This window comes from Sesamum indicum, linkage group LG10, assembly GCF_000512975.1.
Source record: "Sesamum indicum cultivar Zhongzhi No. 13 linkage group LG10, S_indicum_v1.0, whole genome shotgun sequence".
NCBI classification, from domain to species: domain Eukaryota; kingdom Viridiplantae; phylum Streptophyta; class Magnoliopsida; order Lamiales; family Pedaliaceae; genus Sesamum; species Sesamum indicum.
In genome coordinates this window covers 3,562,991-3,581,694 of record NC_026154.1, presented here as the reverse complement: position 1 = coordinate 3,581,694, position 18,704 = coordinate 3,562,991, and the positions used below count along the sequence as shown (strand labels likewise).

Sequence of the window (18,704 nt, the reverse complement as noted above, 5' to 3'; positions counted from 1 at the left end):
TCAGCCCTCATCCCCTCATTCAAAAACACATATATATACTATAGCTAGCTGCCTTCAATTCTGTGCGTGGTTTTTAGTGTGTTTTGTGTGTGTGAGAGAGAGGGAGGAAAAACAAGAGAGAGATATGGCGAAATTGTACGTAATTTTCTTGATAGTTGCATTTTCAGTACTAGGAAATATTGCCAGTGCTGCTAGAAACATTCCTAATGACCAAACCAAACCGGGTACTACCGCTAATGCATTAGCCCCTGTTGAGAACAATGTGGTCAGAACTGCAAATGCGCCGGCCGCTAACGGCGGCGTCGATGATCAGAAAAACTTCATCTCCTATGGCGGTGTAGGTGGCTGGGGAGGCGTTGGTGGCTTTGCCGGGGTGATTCCGGTCCTTGGTGGCATTGGCGGCGCCAGTGGGCTTGGAGGACTAGGTGGACTAGGTGGGGGAGGCGGCACTGGTGGGCTTGGAGGGCTTGGTGGACTAGGTGGACTAGGTGGTCTTGGTGGCGGAGGCGGCTCTGGTGGTCTTGGTGGCGGAGGCGGCTCTGGTGGTCTTGGTGGCGGAGGTGGTGCTGGTGGTGGAGGCGGCTGCGGCGGGCTTGGTGGTATAGGTGCTAGTGGCCGTGTTGGGGGTGGAGCGCCCGGCCACACTATACCTTAAATTAATTATCAGATGTCTTAGGGGTATGTTTATGTTATTGTTGATTCAAGGGTTTTAGGTAGCTAGAATTTAATATTTGCTATGTTATTTCAATTTGGAGGACTGCTATTATATATTATTATGTGTTTTATCTTTAAGGAGTAAAAATTCTGGATATTCTTGTACGTCCCAGGTTCATTTCATATGGAAATGCATTTAGGGAGGTATCCAAAATTGACGCTACCATATCACAAGGACAAAAACCAATTATTCTATTTTTGAGATATTTTTATTAGATAGTAAAAATATATAATTTTTATTTTAGTTTATAATTAATTTTAAGTTGAAGCGTTATCTATTCCAAAATACTCTATTACTATTATAATAACGCTAATACGTGCAGCTTTTGTACGTGTAATGAGGTTCATTCACTCAAAATTTCTTGGGCTCAATTTTTTCACAGATCTAAAGTGGGAACCTACAAAACAAATATTAACAATTCAGTGGTCAAATCAGTATATAGTTATAGAATAATAAAATTAAAAAAAAAAATGAATAGTAAAGAGATAACAAGCTATGTGTGAAGAAAATTAGGGGGGGGGGGGGGGGGGAGTCCCAGCAAGAGAGGAGTCTTGTACCCTAGGGAGTCGAGAAGGCGATTGTTGAGATATGGTTCCTTAGAATTCGAGAGTGGTTAGAAAATACTGAGAGAGTCCTACCAGACTAGGAGAGATCGGTAGGATGGAGATTCATCCATATCCCAACTTCTTGGGGGAGGTTGGTCATAGGCAGGGCCTTGTCATACTTTACATGTGTAACTACATCATCCTGACCCGAACAATTTGTTGCTAGCTAAGAGGGTGTCCTGATGATGGCCAGGATGACATTGAGCCTCCTGCCATTTTGGGGTTGCCTAATTTTGCGCCCGATCCTTGCCCTTCTTGGGCTAAAGCTGAACGGGAGCTCTTGCGGCCCTTTTCGGTTTGTTGGGTTTTCTTGATTTATGTTGGGCTCTCGTATGTGGGTCATGAATTGAGCCAGCTATTTTAATCATATCAAACACAAAGATGAACATTTTAGTATTTTATGGAAACCTAACATGTTTGCATCTTTTTTAATTTTAATATCACTATTATATTTTCAATCTTACATTTATTATGTTCCTTTAATATTGTTCACTTATGTTTTAGAATAACCAGTAGATCGTTTAGTGTCATACTGAAAGTACAATCAAATTACTTATTAATAAACTATATATAGGAAGTGAACTTCCGAGCTGTAAATAGTATAATAAAAAAGGTTGGTAGTTACATATATTTCAAATGATCACATAGGTAACACACTATATATATATATATATCTAAATAGAGTGGTGCAATAATATATATTTTTTTTATCATAAAATCATTCGTTGAAAATTCTTCGTTTTAATGTTTCTCTATGAATGAAAAATTATATTTTTGATCCCATATATTAAAATATTTTTTAATTTAAATTCATTTGTCACGATTTATTCACATTCCATCCCAAGTATAAAATTTTCTCAATCTTAGACATAAAAATCGAGCAGTAATATTCTCATTTTCACTCATTTATACATTTTTATTTTCTAGCACTTATCTCACCACTTTCCACTCCAAGTGTATTTAAACCTTTTGAACTAATTAGGGAAAAGAAGGATACCTTCAGGATGGAGTCGCTTTGGCTCCATATATAACTGAAAAGATCAACAAATCCCATGTGAATTCTGGCACCAACCACCACAAAACCTGGTTATGTGTAAGCTGATAGTGCCTGAAATTCTGGAGTATTACATGGTTTTATCGTATAAAAACACTTGTGGTGGGATTTATGCACAGCAAATGTACATAGTACATCATACAAAATTTTAATTTCGATGGAGTTTGATTAAATTTGAACTAATTATATAGTAAATTTAATATATTTATTATATAATTAATGTACCGTTTAAAAAATATAAAAAATATAAATAAATATATCACACTCATTATGCAATTATTTAATTGGATGGAATCAAATTTACTTAAAAATTTTGGACACATGATAGATGCCCCCAACATTTTGCTTTTGGTATTAAAGAGAAAGAATGAGGACAAAGTCTTCAATTAACCCCTTCAAGTTGGCTTCCTAAGGTGCATGTATATGTACACATGCGATGAAGAACTCTCCATATAATATTCATATCCGAGAAGTGTTAATTAGGCCATGGCTCGTCTAATTCCTTTTGTTTGCTTGGTTCTTTTTGTGATGATGATGATGATGGGCGCTTCCTTTGGTCGGGACGGGAGCCCTCCACCGACACCTGCTCCGATCACGGGTCCTGGTGGGGGAGGAGGAGGCGGTGGTGGAGGTGGCCAGGGAGGAGGAGGTGGAGGTGGGGGCGGTGGTGGTGGAGGAGGTGGAGGTGGGGGTGGCGGTGGTGGAAGTGGTTACCCTGGGGGTGGTACAGGGGGGCAGTTTGGATGGGGAGGAATAGGTGGTGGAAGTAGTGGGGGATTTGGTTTTGGTGGCAGCGGCAGCGCCGGTGGCAGTGGTGGTGGTGGTGCTCCACCCGCTTATGATGGAGTAGAAGGTGGTGGCATGGCATGGAAAGCTAGGAAGGGCTAACCAAGTTTTCATTAGAAAGCCAAATATAGCTATCAAGGGTTTAGCATGCAATGCCGAATGAATGTGTTGTTGCAATTAATAATTGATTATTTGTATAAAGTGTGTGGCTTGTGAATGCTTGATTAATCGTATTATTCTGGTATAATATTAATATATATACATGATGATGATACATATATAGAATAAATTATAACGTGTCTCACTAAAATTTGTTATAAATATGAATATCTCTCATTATTGGCAAAATAACAAATATTAATCTGAAATTAACTATCCTCTAACAAATTCCCCCTCTTAATAGGCTAGTGCAGGGGGTATTTGTCAGATAATTATTAATTTTAGTAGAATATTTATAATTTTTCAAACAATGAGGTAGTATTTCAAATTAGAACAAACTTATGCCAATAACTAGAAAAATTAGAAAAGAGAATAAATTTATTAGTAATTAGTAACGGATTTGGTCACGGATAAGAATATTTTAACTTTTTGTAATTTCAAAATTAATATTAAAAACAACATATTTCCTTGCTATAAAATATTAAAAAAAAATTAATGTAAAATTTCGTAACTAGCCTTAGCAAAAAAATTAAAGAGTTCTCACCAAAATTTTACTAACAAAAAATTCATTAACAAAATTCCTAGCAAAATAAGCAACAAAATAATTTTATGCTAAAATCAGTACGAGCTAATTAAAATATAAAATATAAAATATTTTTCTTGCTAAATTTATTTTTAACATAAATTAGCAACGAATTCCACTATTTTACAAAGAGTCTGTGTGGCTGCTGATGACATTGTTTCTTGTAACATAGACTCTGTACAATTTCAGTGTTATTGTTACGATATTCTGAAAATAATCGTATAACTTTTAAAAATTCTCAACTTTAATTAGTTCTCCTACGTACCAACTTTCCTCAGAAATTGACAGAGGAAAACACATCCAAGTGAAATAGACATTTTCCTCCATTTAAAAGATAATGACCATCTACGTAGTTTTTTTCGTCTATTTTTTAATAAAAATTGACAAAAGGTCAACTAAAAATAAAACTTTTTTTAAGTTACCTAGCCATTTTTTAAAAGATTGTAAGTAATAAAATTGTAAACATATCAATTTTAACTCGTTTCACTTTTGTAGGAGAGTAGTACTCCTTATTTATACTTTTGTGATTTATTGTAAGGGAGTAGTAATTCTCGTTTATGCTTTTGATGAATATTTGTAAGGGAATAGTACTCCCTTTTTACAGCTTTTTAGAAATGATACGGAGTTAGTACTCCCCGTTGTAAATTTGCTCGCTTTCTTATCTTAATAAAAAATGGTTGGAAACTTCGAAAATCTCCCCACTCTCGGATGGTTTAAAAAAAAATTAAATTATAGGACAAAAAATATAATTTCTCCTAGTAAGACAAGCCACAGTTAGTTCTTTGGGAATTAAGATTTTCAAATCCGCAGGTAACTTATTTTTATTATTTGTTAAAAGATTATTATGAGCAAATTGCACTAGACCAGTGGTTGTAATAATGTAAATTCCGACCATACTGATGGATATATAGTATTTTTTGGTTGTTTTAAAATTTTAAATGTTAAAAAATGCATGATGGGCATGGGGTTAATTGCAGTCTTTGTCTCGTATATAAGGAAGAAATCTATAATTTTTTGGTTCAACATATAGGGTGGTTTGCAGTATTAATTTTATATTTTTTTTTAAAATATTAATATTAGTCTCATATTTTAAAAAAATAAATATTGAAAAGTTAGTCTCATCGTAAAAAAATTGCGACATTTTGGATTAACTTTGCAACGTTTTCCTAAATTATGGAACGAACTTTACAATATTTTCTTAAAATATGAGACTAATATTACAAAAGTCGAGCTAACTTTGCAATATGTTTCTAAAATATGGGGCTAATTAATACTAATTATTTCAAAACCTCCGAAACTAATGTCGGTTATTTAAAAAAATATGAGACTAATGCTGAAAGTTATTCCTATTTAGAACCAAAATTGCAGTTTTCTCTGTAAGTTTGTTAATTTTAGGTACGTGAAAAAGTTCGTTTGACATTTTGTTAATCAATTTGTCAATATTCACATATTAAGGTCTTTTTAAATTGTTAAAATTTGTTGGAATTTTTATATGCACGTGACTCGAGGGTATAAAATTAAACGCTATGTTTGTTTTCATTTTTAAATTATCTCCGAAACGAGTCAAAACATACCCAATGTTTGCCATCATTCAAAAACGCCTTATTTAGTTGTTTTAAACTGTTTTAACATAAATACATACGCATATATATACACATACATATACATAAATATATATAAAAAAACATGATTTGACTATGAATTGACAATGAATAGTAATTTTTGTCTCCCAAAACACAACATTAAACATACAATACTTATTTTAAATTATCTTAAAAAACAAATCCAAACATACATACTATCTCTAACACACACTTATTTATCTTTGTTTTTCTCTCTCTATCTCCATAAAACACTTAGAAAACGAATCCAAACATTATGAAAAATTTTTGCAAATTTCGTCGATGAAAAAAGTTCTCAACATGTTAAACTGCTAATTTTGTGAAGAAAATTGTCAAATCAACTTTTCATAGGGCAGAAATAATCACACTCCTAGTCCCCGATATTATGGACAAAAATTACAATTAAGCCTCTAATCAATGTTTTTTCACTAAAAAAAATTATAATATTTAATTATTGTTAATTGTCATAGTTAAAAATAAATAGCCGTAGCAAATAGTTATTGACCACAGTACTCAATAGTTGTTGGTCGTGGTATTTTAACAGTGGCAAATATTTTGACCATGATAAATAATTTTTTCATAGTGAAAAGGCTGGTTTTTTGCACCGCTTTTATTTAATTGTAGTTAATAATAATCATTTACCATGATTTTAGTTATAGGAATTAATATTGTAGCCAATAGTAATTTATTTCTAGTGTCTCTAATAATTAATAATATTGACTGATAATAACCTTTGTTTTCTTATAATTGATTTATATTAAATAGTAAAAAAAAATTGTTACTAGGATAATTATTCAGTATTATGAGAGCTGTTGTATTAGGTTATCGACCAGTTGAACAATGGATGATATGTGCATAATTTAAGAAAATTTTAGTTTAAATCGAGTTTGATCGAATTTAAATCAATTATATGAGATATTTAGGACTAAATGTGTAAATGAAAAAAATTACGGGATGAAAAATGTTAAAGACCTACACTTATAGGATCAAAAATATAATTTTGGCAAGAAAAATATTATGACAAAATTATTTTTATTATTATTATTCAAATGTATAAATGGTGCCAACTTATGATATATCTTAATGTGTTGCTACTAACTTTTTCACTATGCTGCTAATATAGCTACATAAAAATTTGAGGGCACGATCAAAAAGTTTATTACAGCAGCAATTAAGCAGCCAAACATTTAATTATTCAGACACAGAATACAACAACTGTCTGTCTATTTCAATGATTATTCATATAAACTCTTAAAATTACAAATACACTCTTATTTTCTGCTACAAAAATACGCTAAATATCATCACAAAACTCTACGAAACCCAATTATAGCTCAGTGTAAGTTGCATTTTCTTGACAATGACAACTGATTCAGATAATGCCGAAACGCATTTTCACTGCATGGGATTGTTATTCCTCCCATCGGATGATCAAACCCGTATTCTTCCTCCGACCACCTCAACAGCTCTTGAAATAGAGGCTGCTTCAAGTACGAAATCGGGACGATGAAACGACTTTTAACCTTAGTCTCCCCAACATAAACCGCCAAGTACCCTCTTCGTACGTCTAGTTTCCGTGCTGCTGAAGAAGGCGACGAGTAGTTCTGTCGAGCGATGTGCTTATAAGCATTGCGAATCATCGTCGGAAAACAACTCCCCATTAGATATTATGTATTGCTGGAAGATTATAAATGTGAAATTTGTGTTCTTGGTGGAAATGAAGATTGGTTTTTGAGGTGATGAGCTTTTTTGTGTGTGCTTATTTATAGAGTAGGGTTGTGTGCAGTGTTCAGACAAATGCGATAACATGTTTTGGGAGACAAATTTAGGGTCCAGACAACGATAATGTAGGTCCGAAGTTGGACTTAGTTTGTGCATAAATATGCATTATTTAGGTCAGAGTTTGATCACAATCCCCCAACTTGTGAGGACTGCCTCTTGGTGTGTAGGCTGATGAATGCCTGCCCATGGTTTTGTGAGAGGATAATGCATGTGATCAGGCACACAATCAGAAATGTCTGAATATTTTAATTTTCGATTTCAAAATGATTCCAAAATAAAAAAAAATCGATATATTTGGTTCTCTACTTTATGAAATTTATAGGTTAAATGTATCCAATTTGTCAATTTTGAGATCATTTTAAAAGTTTTGAAAAACATATACATGTTTTGAATTTCATATCGTATAGGACTAAAAGGGTAAATTCACCCATTTTATCACTACTCCTTGGTTTAAAAAGTATAGACAGCTTCTCATAGTCATCAAAGTGATTAATTTGATTAAAATGATCAATTTCTTGCAAGTAATGGTGTCCCATTATTAGTACATATTTATTGCGGAAGTATATTTATTTATTGTAAATCTATTGTGCGTGCTTAATTAATCATATAGTTGAGGTAATACTAATTTATTTTCTTTTTTATTTGTCCATTATAAATTTGTACTTAAAACGAACCTCGCCCCAGTAAGAGGGACTTTTGTGCTTATATATGTCATGCTCTAGCCAATCTCGACTAAGACACTTTTGCACGATATATTATCCATTTAGCCCAGATCTATAGAAATATATATATATATTTGTATTTTTGAAAAATAATGTCCCACTAAAAAGAAGAAACTTTTGAATTTATATATATTACAAAAAACATACCGAGTAACAATGTAGTAATTAATAGTTTTTCAGACATACAAGAAAACACACTTGATTTGATCTTCTTTTCTTACATTTATGTTAATTAAACTGAATTAGGGAATGAAGTATGTTTCAATTTTCAAAACAAGTAATAATTAATTTTAAATCAAAGCAACATAATATTGAGTGCAGCTGCAATTTGTTTAGGCTAAGGCAGAGATGAGTAGTTCCCTTACAAGAATGAAAGCAGTAGCCGCCCACTGTTTCTTGCATGCACTCTTTTTACATTATTATTTTAAGCATCAATGAATGAATGGATATATCCCACTTTTCCTGTTTCTTATAGTGAAATCAATTGAACCATTTTTCTTTTTTTATTATTAATTATATATATATGTCCATTGGTACAACATAAATGACAATGATTCTTGTATTAATTGGTAGTAAATATTCTAGCCCCGACATATATATATATATATATATATATATATATTAAATATTTGTAGTAAAGTTTGTGATAAATTAAATGGTACAACATAAATGACAATGATTCTTGTATTAATTGGTAGTAAATATTCTAGCCCCGACATATATATATATATATATATATATATATATATATATATATATATATATATATATATATATATATATATATATAAGCCCCGACATATATATATATATATATATATATATATATTAAATATTTGTAGTAAAGTTTGTGATAAATTAAATGGTACAACATAAATGACAATGATTCTTGTATTAATTGGTAGGCTTAAATGCATTTTAATTCCGTAGTTTAGGTCATTTGATGTATATGAAAAAATTATATTAAATTAAAAAAAATGTTAATATGTAGAATAAAAAATGCGATTTCCCCTCGACATTATACATAAATTGCTTCAAGGGGTGTGACAATATACTTGAATACCCATGGGATTTTGAGTTTTTGTGCATGATCTGATTGCATGTGCTGATTGGTGGGTATTCTGGAAATTGTGAATACAGGAATTATATATATATCTTTACTACTCCAATGAGAGGTCTATTATCCTTTTCCCTGGCACATGAACTTGTTAACTTACGCATCCAATTTGCGTATCGTTCAGAGTTGGGATATTTCTATCATCAACTAGCTATATGTGCAACTCAAAATTGCTTTATTTGGTCCTATACGATGTGGGCCTCACAAAAAATGGTCGCCCATTTTTTGTTATTATTTGATATTTTTTTATTTTAATTTTATAGAGTAGCATTTTGTTCTTTACATCCTTTTGAATTTCGTGATTTCAGTTATTTTTTTCGTTGGAGTTCACACGTCTTGTCGGAAAAATGTATATTCATCTCACATGACCTTTAAAAATTGAGGCCACGGTATATATTCGCTCATTTTTTGTTGGTATTTTTGTCTATTAACTTTCTAGAATAGCATTTTGATCCTATATTCTTTTAGTTTTCACGTTTTAAGTCCTTTATTTTTATGTTGGAGTTTATCTTTTTTGTGAGTGGAGGTGAACTCAGCGAAGAAAATGACTGGAATCACAGAAACTAACAAAAATACAGAATCAATATGCTATTCTACAAAGATAAAAGAATGAAAACGTCAAATAACCCGAAATGCATCTAAACTTTTTGTTTATAGTACCAAATTTTTAACATAGCTGCTATCGTTTTACTGGATTTTAAAAATGACTCCATATTCTGTTAAGAATGGAAAATGAAGGTAAAAAGGCAATACATATCTAATTGCCATTTACTTTAACAGCAGACCAGCACGTGAAACTCACGCGCCACCAGCTAGAATTTGTGTTAGTCAAATATTCAATATTTCAGCAATCAAATAAAAATCTTATAATTGTTATATGATGGTTTTATTGCTGAAATATTCTGTATCAGTCAAATTCTGTTTGAATTGATAAATTTAAATTTATACATGGATTTTAAATACTTAGTAACAAATTAATCTTTTAATTTTGGATATATAATTATAGATTGAAAGGATTTTAAATCTCTCATTCTGAAATTTGAACTATATTTTTAGTCATCATGAATGAATTTTAAATTTTTTTAATAACATAGAATCAATTGAAACATTTTATCTAATTTCTTTCGCTCTAAATACAAATTTATCAATCCAAATATAAGCACAAGATTTAGCAACATTGCTTTAAGTGAGTTCATACATTTCGTTTCAAAAGTTACCTGATAAACATAGGTTGAAACCTTAACGAAATGAATTCAAGTATAAAACGAGGGAGTTTTTAGAAAGGCGTTTCATTTTTAAAATATAATTTTAGTATTTTTAGAGGGGTCTAAGTAATAATATATGTTAATGTGATTAATTTGAGCAATAAATATAATATTTAATCACATAAATTTCATTTTGAATTATAACATAATTAAATGGGTCAAATATATAATTAGGTGTGAATTCGAACATTTTAGTATATATATATAATTAGCAGTAGCAAGAAACTAAACAAGATTAATAAAAAACATGATTTCTTTCCCTTACAACATCCTCTTCTTCCTCCTCCTCTTGTCTGCATCTAACTCTAATTTTATATTTTCAGTTGGGGCATACGACTGTGTGGTAACCCTAATCAACGGTTCCACAAACCAAGTCCTGACCGCACACTGCCAAGCAAATGGCACTGATGTCGGGACAACCACGCTTGACCCTGCCGGTACTGCTTCGTTTTTAACCCCAGTGGCCGGCGATCAGAGGACCGTTGCGACATGTGATATGACACTGGGGAATTTGCACGGACGTTTCGATGTGTTCGATTCAAACGAGGATCGGAGTAGGTGCGCTGTGAGAGCGTTGTCATGGCGTATAGATGAAAGCGGGTTGTATGTGTTTGCTAATCAGCAGTGGTACCAACGATATCACTGGTGACGTCATCATCATCACCATACTTGTGTACCTTGTCATCTCATTCATAGCTTGAATAAGGGTACTTTGTGTTTTCAATTTCAATGTAATAAATTTCCTTCTATATATATCAATTATATTAAAAATTAAATTTATAACCACGTATTTAGTATGACAAATATTTTCTGCACTTTGTAAAATTGTATAATTCTTTGATTTCACATATGTTGATGAGGATGATTCAGTAAAGACAAAATATACCCTTAAATAAGGGTATAATCGTCACCTGTATGGCGAAAGTCATTAATATGGTCAAGGAGTATCAATTACATGCGATCCGGGGCATGATCCAAGCACAATCTCTATTAATAAGCGGATACCAAATATATCATGAGAGACTTTATAAATTTAACGGGTAACATTTATTAATTATGATGATTTATATATACATTATTACACTTTTATTTAATTTGGGGGTTGGAGTGTCTTCGTCGGAGACCCACCCGACTAGCCTAAACTTCTTTGTGTTCTCAGACTTATTGATCTGTTCAAGAAAGTGTCAGAGGTTGTGAGGCAAGCCCATAACTAAATTTCTGAGACGGATCACAATTTTAAGTCAAAAGTTGAATAAGATTAAAGGAAACATCCATGAAATTTGGCTTAATAAAGGGATGCATCATATGGGCGCAGGCCCTTTCCCGCTCCTCCAAGTTTCCAACTTTCTTTTTCTATAATTACTCCTTCGAATTTATTTCAAGAAAAAATTATTACATATCCATTTCCCAACTTACCAAACATAGAATTTTGACTCCCTCCATAATCACCCGATCCCAATTAACAATTTTGGTAGGAAAATAATAACTCCCCATAATATCTCATTTCCAATCCTGTATATGGGAAATATATATATATATATATATATATAGGAACTAATAAATTTAAATAATTCAAATCGAGTCAAATATCTATACATGAATCATAATATTTTATCACTCTCCTCATAATCTCCATACTATAAAAACGGAAAACCATAACCACATTCATAAGAGACAGGAAACAAAATCCCGACACCAAAAAAGAGAGAAAAAATGGCCTCAAAATTCTTGTTTTCATCTTTGTTCTTGGCTTTAACCCTTTATTTCTCCAGTGCATGGGCTGCCCAACTCCAAGGCAGCGGGAAGCTGCCGGTGATTCACATAACCAACGTTTTGGGTCGCAACAACTTGCCTGACATCAGCCTTCGTATCAAAGCGGGCGGGAAGTTGAAGGGCTCGGCGGAGCTGAGCCCCTGGCGGGAGTATCAGATCAGCGTGGACGTAGACGACGTGTATTACGCGACCGCCGTATACGGCGTGAAAATCGCGTCGTTTCATGCGTACGAGACGGGTAGGGATAAAGGGCATGCAGACGTATATTGGAGGGCGAATAAATGGGGGTTTGCCGTCAGTTATGACAATACGAAGTGGGAGATGGTGGCCCTCTGGAAATCGGACTGATGGTTTTCTGTATTTTTTAAGTGATTCCTTTATAATTATATGATAAAGTTGAATTCTTAATAATAAATATATAAATTATTAATGTTAAATATTTATGATTAATCAATAATTTCTGTTAAAGGAAATTATGTAAGATACTGTTATACATAATATTCAATTTGCAATTTGCAAGAATATCCAATTTTCGTGAATGAAGCATTGTTTGATTGGTAAAGTTGAGACTGTGCAATCAAAAGGATCACTAGTATAATATGAATTTTTTTAGACTATTTTATATGCTTCTACAATTATGAAAATTGTCTCTGAAATTTTTATTAATTTCTTATTGTTATTCTTTTTTTCAAGTCTGACAGAGATTTTTACGCGGCGAACCACGCTACGGTCAAAGGATATATCCACATCCTTAGAGGAACATATTACAGATCCCACAGGCGTCCTCCATTGAGGCTCATAAGCGTAAGATAGTAAGTTGTTTAACCTATAGTATTAATTGAATTTAATTATTTTATTTTAATTATTTCTTTAAATAATTTTTTAATATGAGGCACAACTCAAATGCTCCGTTAGGGATACCATAAAAGTAAAAAACCATAAAAAAACCAACCAAATTTCTAAAGGAGTTGGAGCCAATTGGTTCAGAGAACCTGAAAAAGACGAGCGGCCTCTAAATAAAATAGGAGAATAAAAAAACACAAACCTGAGCATAGTTGGACTGCAAAGAAACACAAACAGTTGGGAGTAGAATGGAATGATGACATGTAGGAGAAAGAGTATACCCAATAAAGTGAGAACGGGCATAAAATTCTTGAAGCAATTGATCTATAGAGGAGGTCTTCAGAGTAGAGGACCCCCATCTATTATTCATTGGGACACCCTCTCCTCTTCTTCCTCCTCTTGATGAGACCTCTTTTTCTCTTCCTAGGAGGGGATTCAGATACCTTGTCCTCCCCAAAGGAAAACCTAGGCGTCCCCTCGTCCTCGTTTTCCCTTGCCTCCTCGTTGGAATCCTTATTCTCAAACATCAAGCAGCAATTGTCGCCTGTATTAGGCTCTTCCTATGGCCCCTGGAAAATCGAGGTAAGACAGGGCTTGTCTTCCTTGAAGTGACCTCAGAGGTATCATCGTCCAAGAAGATCTCCCTGAAAAAACATACAGACTAACTAGAAGAAAATATGGAGGAAGATGAACCTTGGAAAAACAAGAAGGATTAATTAGGAATACTTACTCGAGATGAAAATGTAAAACCATTCTGCTTCAAAAAGGAGTTTTTGAAAGAGGAACACAAAGGAAGATTACACTTAGTCAAGATAATGGTGGGAGTTAAACCCAAGACCCACTTTATAAATTTAACCGGTAACATTTGTTAATTATGATGACTTTTTCTCAGAATATATATATATTATTACATTTTTATCTAATTTGGGCGTCGGAATGTCTTTGTCGGAAACCCACCCAACTAATCTAACTTCTTTGTGTTATTACGATTATTGATCTGTTCAAGGAAGTGTCAGAGGTTGTGAGGCGAGCCCATAACTAAATTTCTGAGACAGATCACAATTTTAAGTCAAAAGTTGAATAAGATTAAAAGAAACATCCATGAATTTTGGCTTAATAAAGGGATGATCATATGGGCGCAGGCCCTTTCCCGCTCCTCCAAGTTTCCAACTTTCTTTTTCTATAATTACTCCTTCGAATTTATTTCAAGAAAAAGTCATTACATATCCATTTCCAACTTACCAAACATAGAATTTTGACTCCCTCCATAATCATCCAATCCCAATTATCAATTTTGGTAGGAAAAAAATAACTCCCCAAATATCTCATTTCCAATCCTATATAAGGGAAATATATATAGGAACTAATAAATTTAAATAATTCAAATCTAGTCAACTATCTATACATGAATCATAATATTTATCACTCTCCTCATAATCTCCTTACTATAAGAACGGAAAACCATAACCACATTCATAAGAGACAGGAAACGAAATCCCGACACCAAAAAAGAGAGAAAAAATGACCTCAAAATTCTTGTTTTTATCTTTCTTCATGGCTTTAACCCTTTATTTCTCCAGTGCATGGGCTGCCCGACTCCAGGGCAGCGGGAAACTGCCGGTGATTCACATAACCAACGCTTTGGGTCGCAACAACTTGCCTGACATCAGCCTTCGTATCAAAGCGGGCGGGAAGTTGAAGGGCTCGGCGGAGCTGAGCCCCTGGCGGGAGTATCAGATCAGCGTGGACGTAGACGACGTGTATTACGCGAGCGCGGTATACGGTCTGAAATTCGCGTCGTTTCATGCGTACGAGACGGGTAGGGATAAAGGGCATGCAGACGTATATTGGAGGGCGAATAAATGGGGGTTTGCCGTCAGTTATAACAATACGAAGTGGGAGATGGTGGCCCTCTGGGAATCGGAGTGATGGTTTTCTGTATTTTTCTTTTATTATTTTCTGCCACAGATTAGTTGATATTTGCTTGATTTGGTGTCCACGAGAAATTTACATTTGATGTGGATTTTGTGATGGGGTTGTTGGAATTGATATGATTTTGTGTTGTGATTTATATAAGTGCTTTTTTTAGTGATTCCTTTATAATTATATGATAAAGTTGAATTCTTAATGATAAATATATAAATTATTAATGTTAAATATTTATGATTAATCAATAATTTCTGTTAAAGGAAATTATGAAAGATACTGTTATACATAATATTCAATTTGCAATCTGCAAGAATATCGAATTTTCGTCAATGAAGCATAGTTTGATTGGTAAAGTGGAGGCTGTGCAATCAAAAGGATCACTAGTATAATATGAATTTTTTTTAGACTATTTTATATGCCTCTACAATTATGAAAATTGCCGCTATGAAATTTTTATTAATTTCTTATTGTTTTTAATATTTAATCTTTTTTTCAAGTCCGACAGAGATTTTTACGCGGCGACCCATGCTACGGTCAAAGGATATATCCGCATCCTTAGAGGAACATATTACAGATCCCACAGGCGTCCTCCATTGGGGCCCATAAGCGTTAATTTAATTATTTCTTTAAATAATTTTTTAATATAAGGCACAACTCAGATGCTCCGTTAGGGACCATAAAAGCGAAAAACCATAAAAGAAACCAACCAAATTTCTAAAGGAGTTGGAGCCAATTTTTTCAGAGAAACCTGAAAAAGACGAGCGACCTCTAAATAAAAAAGGAGAATAAGAAAACGCAAACCTGAGCATAGCTGGACTGCAAAGAAACACAAACAGTTGAGAGGAGAATGGAATGATGACTTGTAGGAGAGAGTATACCCAATAAAGTGAGAAGGGACATGAAATTCTTGAAGCAATTAATCTATGGAGGAGATCTTCAGAGTAGAGGACCCCCGTCTATTAGTGACTGAGGCACCCTCTCCTCTTCTTCCTCCTCTTGATGAGACCTCTTTTTCTCTTCTTAGGAGGAGATCTAGATATCTTGTCCTCCTCAGAGGAAAACCTAGGCGTCCCCTCAACCTCGTTGTCCCCTGCCTCCTCGTTGGAATCCTTATTTCTCAAACATCAAGCAGCAATCGTCGCCTGTCTTAGGCTCTTCCTATGGCCCCTGGCAAATCGAGGTAAGACAGGGCTTGTCTTCCCTGAAGTGACCTCAGAGGTATCATCACCCAAGAAGATCTCCCTGAGAAAACGTATAGACTAACTAGAAGAAAACATGGAGGAAGATGAATCTTGAAAAAACAAGAGGGATTAGGAATACTTACTCGAGATGAAAATGTAAAACCCTTCTGCTTCAAAAAGGAGTTTTTGAAAGAGGAATGATGGGTGTCGAATACACTAAAAATAATTCCTACGAACACTTTTGTAGATGTGTGAGTAGGGTCGAATCCATAGAGATTGATTTTAAATTAATTTCTTCAAACATAAAAATAATTAGGGGGAGTTTTGATTGTGAAGAAGAATAAAACTAAAAAAAAAACTAATAAAATTAGAAGAGATAAATATAAGAGAAGAGTATTCCAGTTAAAAACTGGATCATGCTTAATTCCACGGTTGATCATAGATGCAAAAATAACAATTATTCATAATTGATAAATTGGTTATGGCCATTAGTACGACCTAACGACCTCACCTTTCATTACCTTGTGGATAGTCAACGGTCAAGGAACGTCCGTTGACTAAATCCCTAATCAGTAAACAACCTTGGGAACGTTTTCAAGATTTAATTTATCAACAACATTAAAAATTAGAAAGGCCCAATTCTAACCAATAAATTCCTACGAGGATTTATTTAAATTAGATTGTGCATTCCCCACAACATAATCGAAAACTTCTACATAATCAATTATGTTATGTTACCACTAGTTATTGAACTAAACAAACAATTACGGATTTGCAAGTTCAATTGGCTAGGCAAATATTCTTGACAATGAATCAGATTATTTGTAATAAAAGCACAGAAAACAACACAAATACCAATATGAATGAAAGTAGAAAGCATAAATTAGATCTCACAACTCGTTGGATTTAAGCATTCACCAAGTCTTTAACCGGAATAAGAGAACTAGCTAGGAATGCTAATGGAAGAACGCATGAAAAGCAAAATAAGAAAATATTATAAAAACATAGAGAAAATAGAAGAGTTCCAAAGTTGTCTCTTAAAGTGAATTACATCACATATTTATAATAGCTAGATACCTAGTTCTACTAGGATTAGAAGTAGATTCCTAGTTGAACTAAAAGACTTATAGAGATAAAATTATAATCCTAGTTAAACTCTTCCTTCGTATGAGGTAGTCCAAGTAGCTCCAAACTCTTGCCAAAAATTGAGTTTGAGTCTTGTTTGAATTTCCATTTTTTCATTTCTTTTGTCCTAATGCTGCAAAATAATATTTAATTAGAAGCATTTGGTCACAAAATAGGCTAAAATATTATATGAAATAAGCACAAAATGCGATCCTATCAAGGAACACAAAGGAAGATTACACTTAGCCAAGATAATGTTGGTAGTTAAACCCAAGACCCACTTGTCGCCACACAAGAGTGGGCAGTTACCAGGCATGTGCATGGATGGTTACTGGGTGCACGGAGGGTGGTTACCAAAACGTTGCATGTCCTTGAAATGATTGTAGTTATCAAATTGAGTCGACAAAAAAATGAGATACGCTTTCCTAAGTTGCAGAGGGCGGCAAAAGGAAACGAGCGACAAAACATTGAAGAAGGATCCCCTCTTCTTGCGCTACAAGGGCTCCTACTCTAAGGAGTTAGGGGCATCCTTCCTCCTTAGAATAGGGGGACTGAATGATGTGTGGTCCAAAAGCACTTGGCCTAAAAGAGGTCACGAAACCCAAGCAAAGTCCATCAGCCCATGATGAAGATGACCCACTGGAGGATTATCAGAATCAACCCAAGAGGAAGCCCAGTAAAAGGCTTGCCAAACCACAGGCCTGCCCTCCAAGCCCAACTCATGAGAATGGAGGCGTCCCCAAGACTTAGGACTCCTTGACCTAAAAGGACTCCCTGCAGAATAGGAGTACTCACATAAAAAGAGTCTTCCCCCAAGCAAAGATATACTGATTTTCCTCAAATAACCCTTCATTCCTCTGTACTATCACTATCTCATCAACCCAAAGATGGAGGCTAACCGTGATTCACTTCAAGAACGTCATCCCTGCAGCGGGACTGCCTTATATCAGAATCGGCATCAGCATCAGCATCAGTACTCGTGTGATCAAAGCCCGAGCAATTAATAAGGGCAGCATCGTACTGAAGTCGGGTGATGCTAGTCAGGTGAAAACTGATGTAGATGCGGTGTATCATGCAAAAGCTAGCTTCGGTCTCAAGTTTACGGAGTTTCCTGCATACTTCCGGCCCGAGATAGGGGCCATGCAGCTATATACTGGAGGGCAGATAATGGAGGATTTGATTCCAGTTTTGATAATAAGTCAAATTGGAACAGAGGGGCTACTTGGAAAGATGCAGACTTGTACTTTATATATTTTTATGATTATTAATAATGAGAATTAGTTCAGTTGTAAAGCTGATACCCTATGGTCTCTAAGATCATGGATTTGATTTTTATTTTTTGCGTGAAATATTATTTTTATTGTAATAGTATGTAATGGTGGGATGTTGTTTCTACTAAAAAGTAGGTAATACTAATGTAAAAAAAAATAATAATGAATTAAG

At 34.0% G+C, this 18,704-nt stretch overlaps 2 protein-coding genes across 3 annotated transcripts; both read left to right on the top strand.

Moving 5' to 3' along the window:
- Positions 1–819, top strand: LOC105171844 (acanthoscurrin-1). Of its 2 annotated transcripts, XM_011093087.2 has the most exons (2): positions 1–434; positions 471–819. In XM_011093087.2, the coding sequence occupies exons 1-2, from the start codon at positions 125–127 to the stop codon at positions 653–655; spliced, it is 495 nt and encodes a 164-aa protein (XP_011091389.1). In that variant the 5' UTR covers positions 1–124; the 3' UTR covers positions 656–819. The 2 variants fall into 2 exon arrangements, with proteins under 2 accessions (XP_011091389.1, XP_020552836.1); XM_020697177.1 differs by having other exon boundaries at positions 1–819.
- Positions 2,861–3,262, top strand: LOC105172041 (glycine-rich protein 23-like). Its single transcript, XM_011093380.1, has 2 exons — positions 2,861–3,029; positions 3,105–3,262. Exons 1-2 carry the CDS (start codon positions 2,861–2,863, stop codon positions 3,260–3,262), a joined length of 327 nt encoding a protein of 108 aa, XP_011091682.1.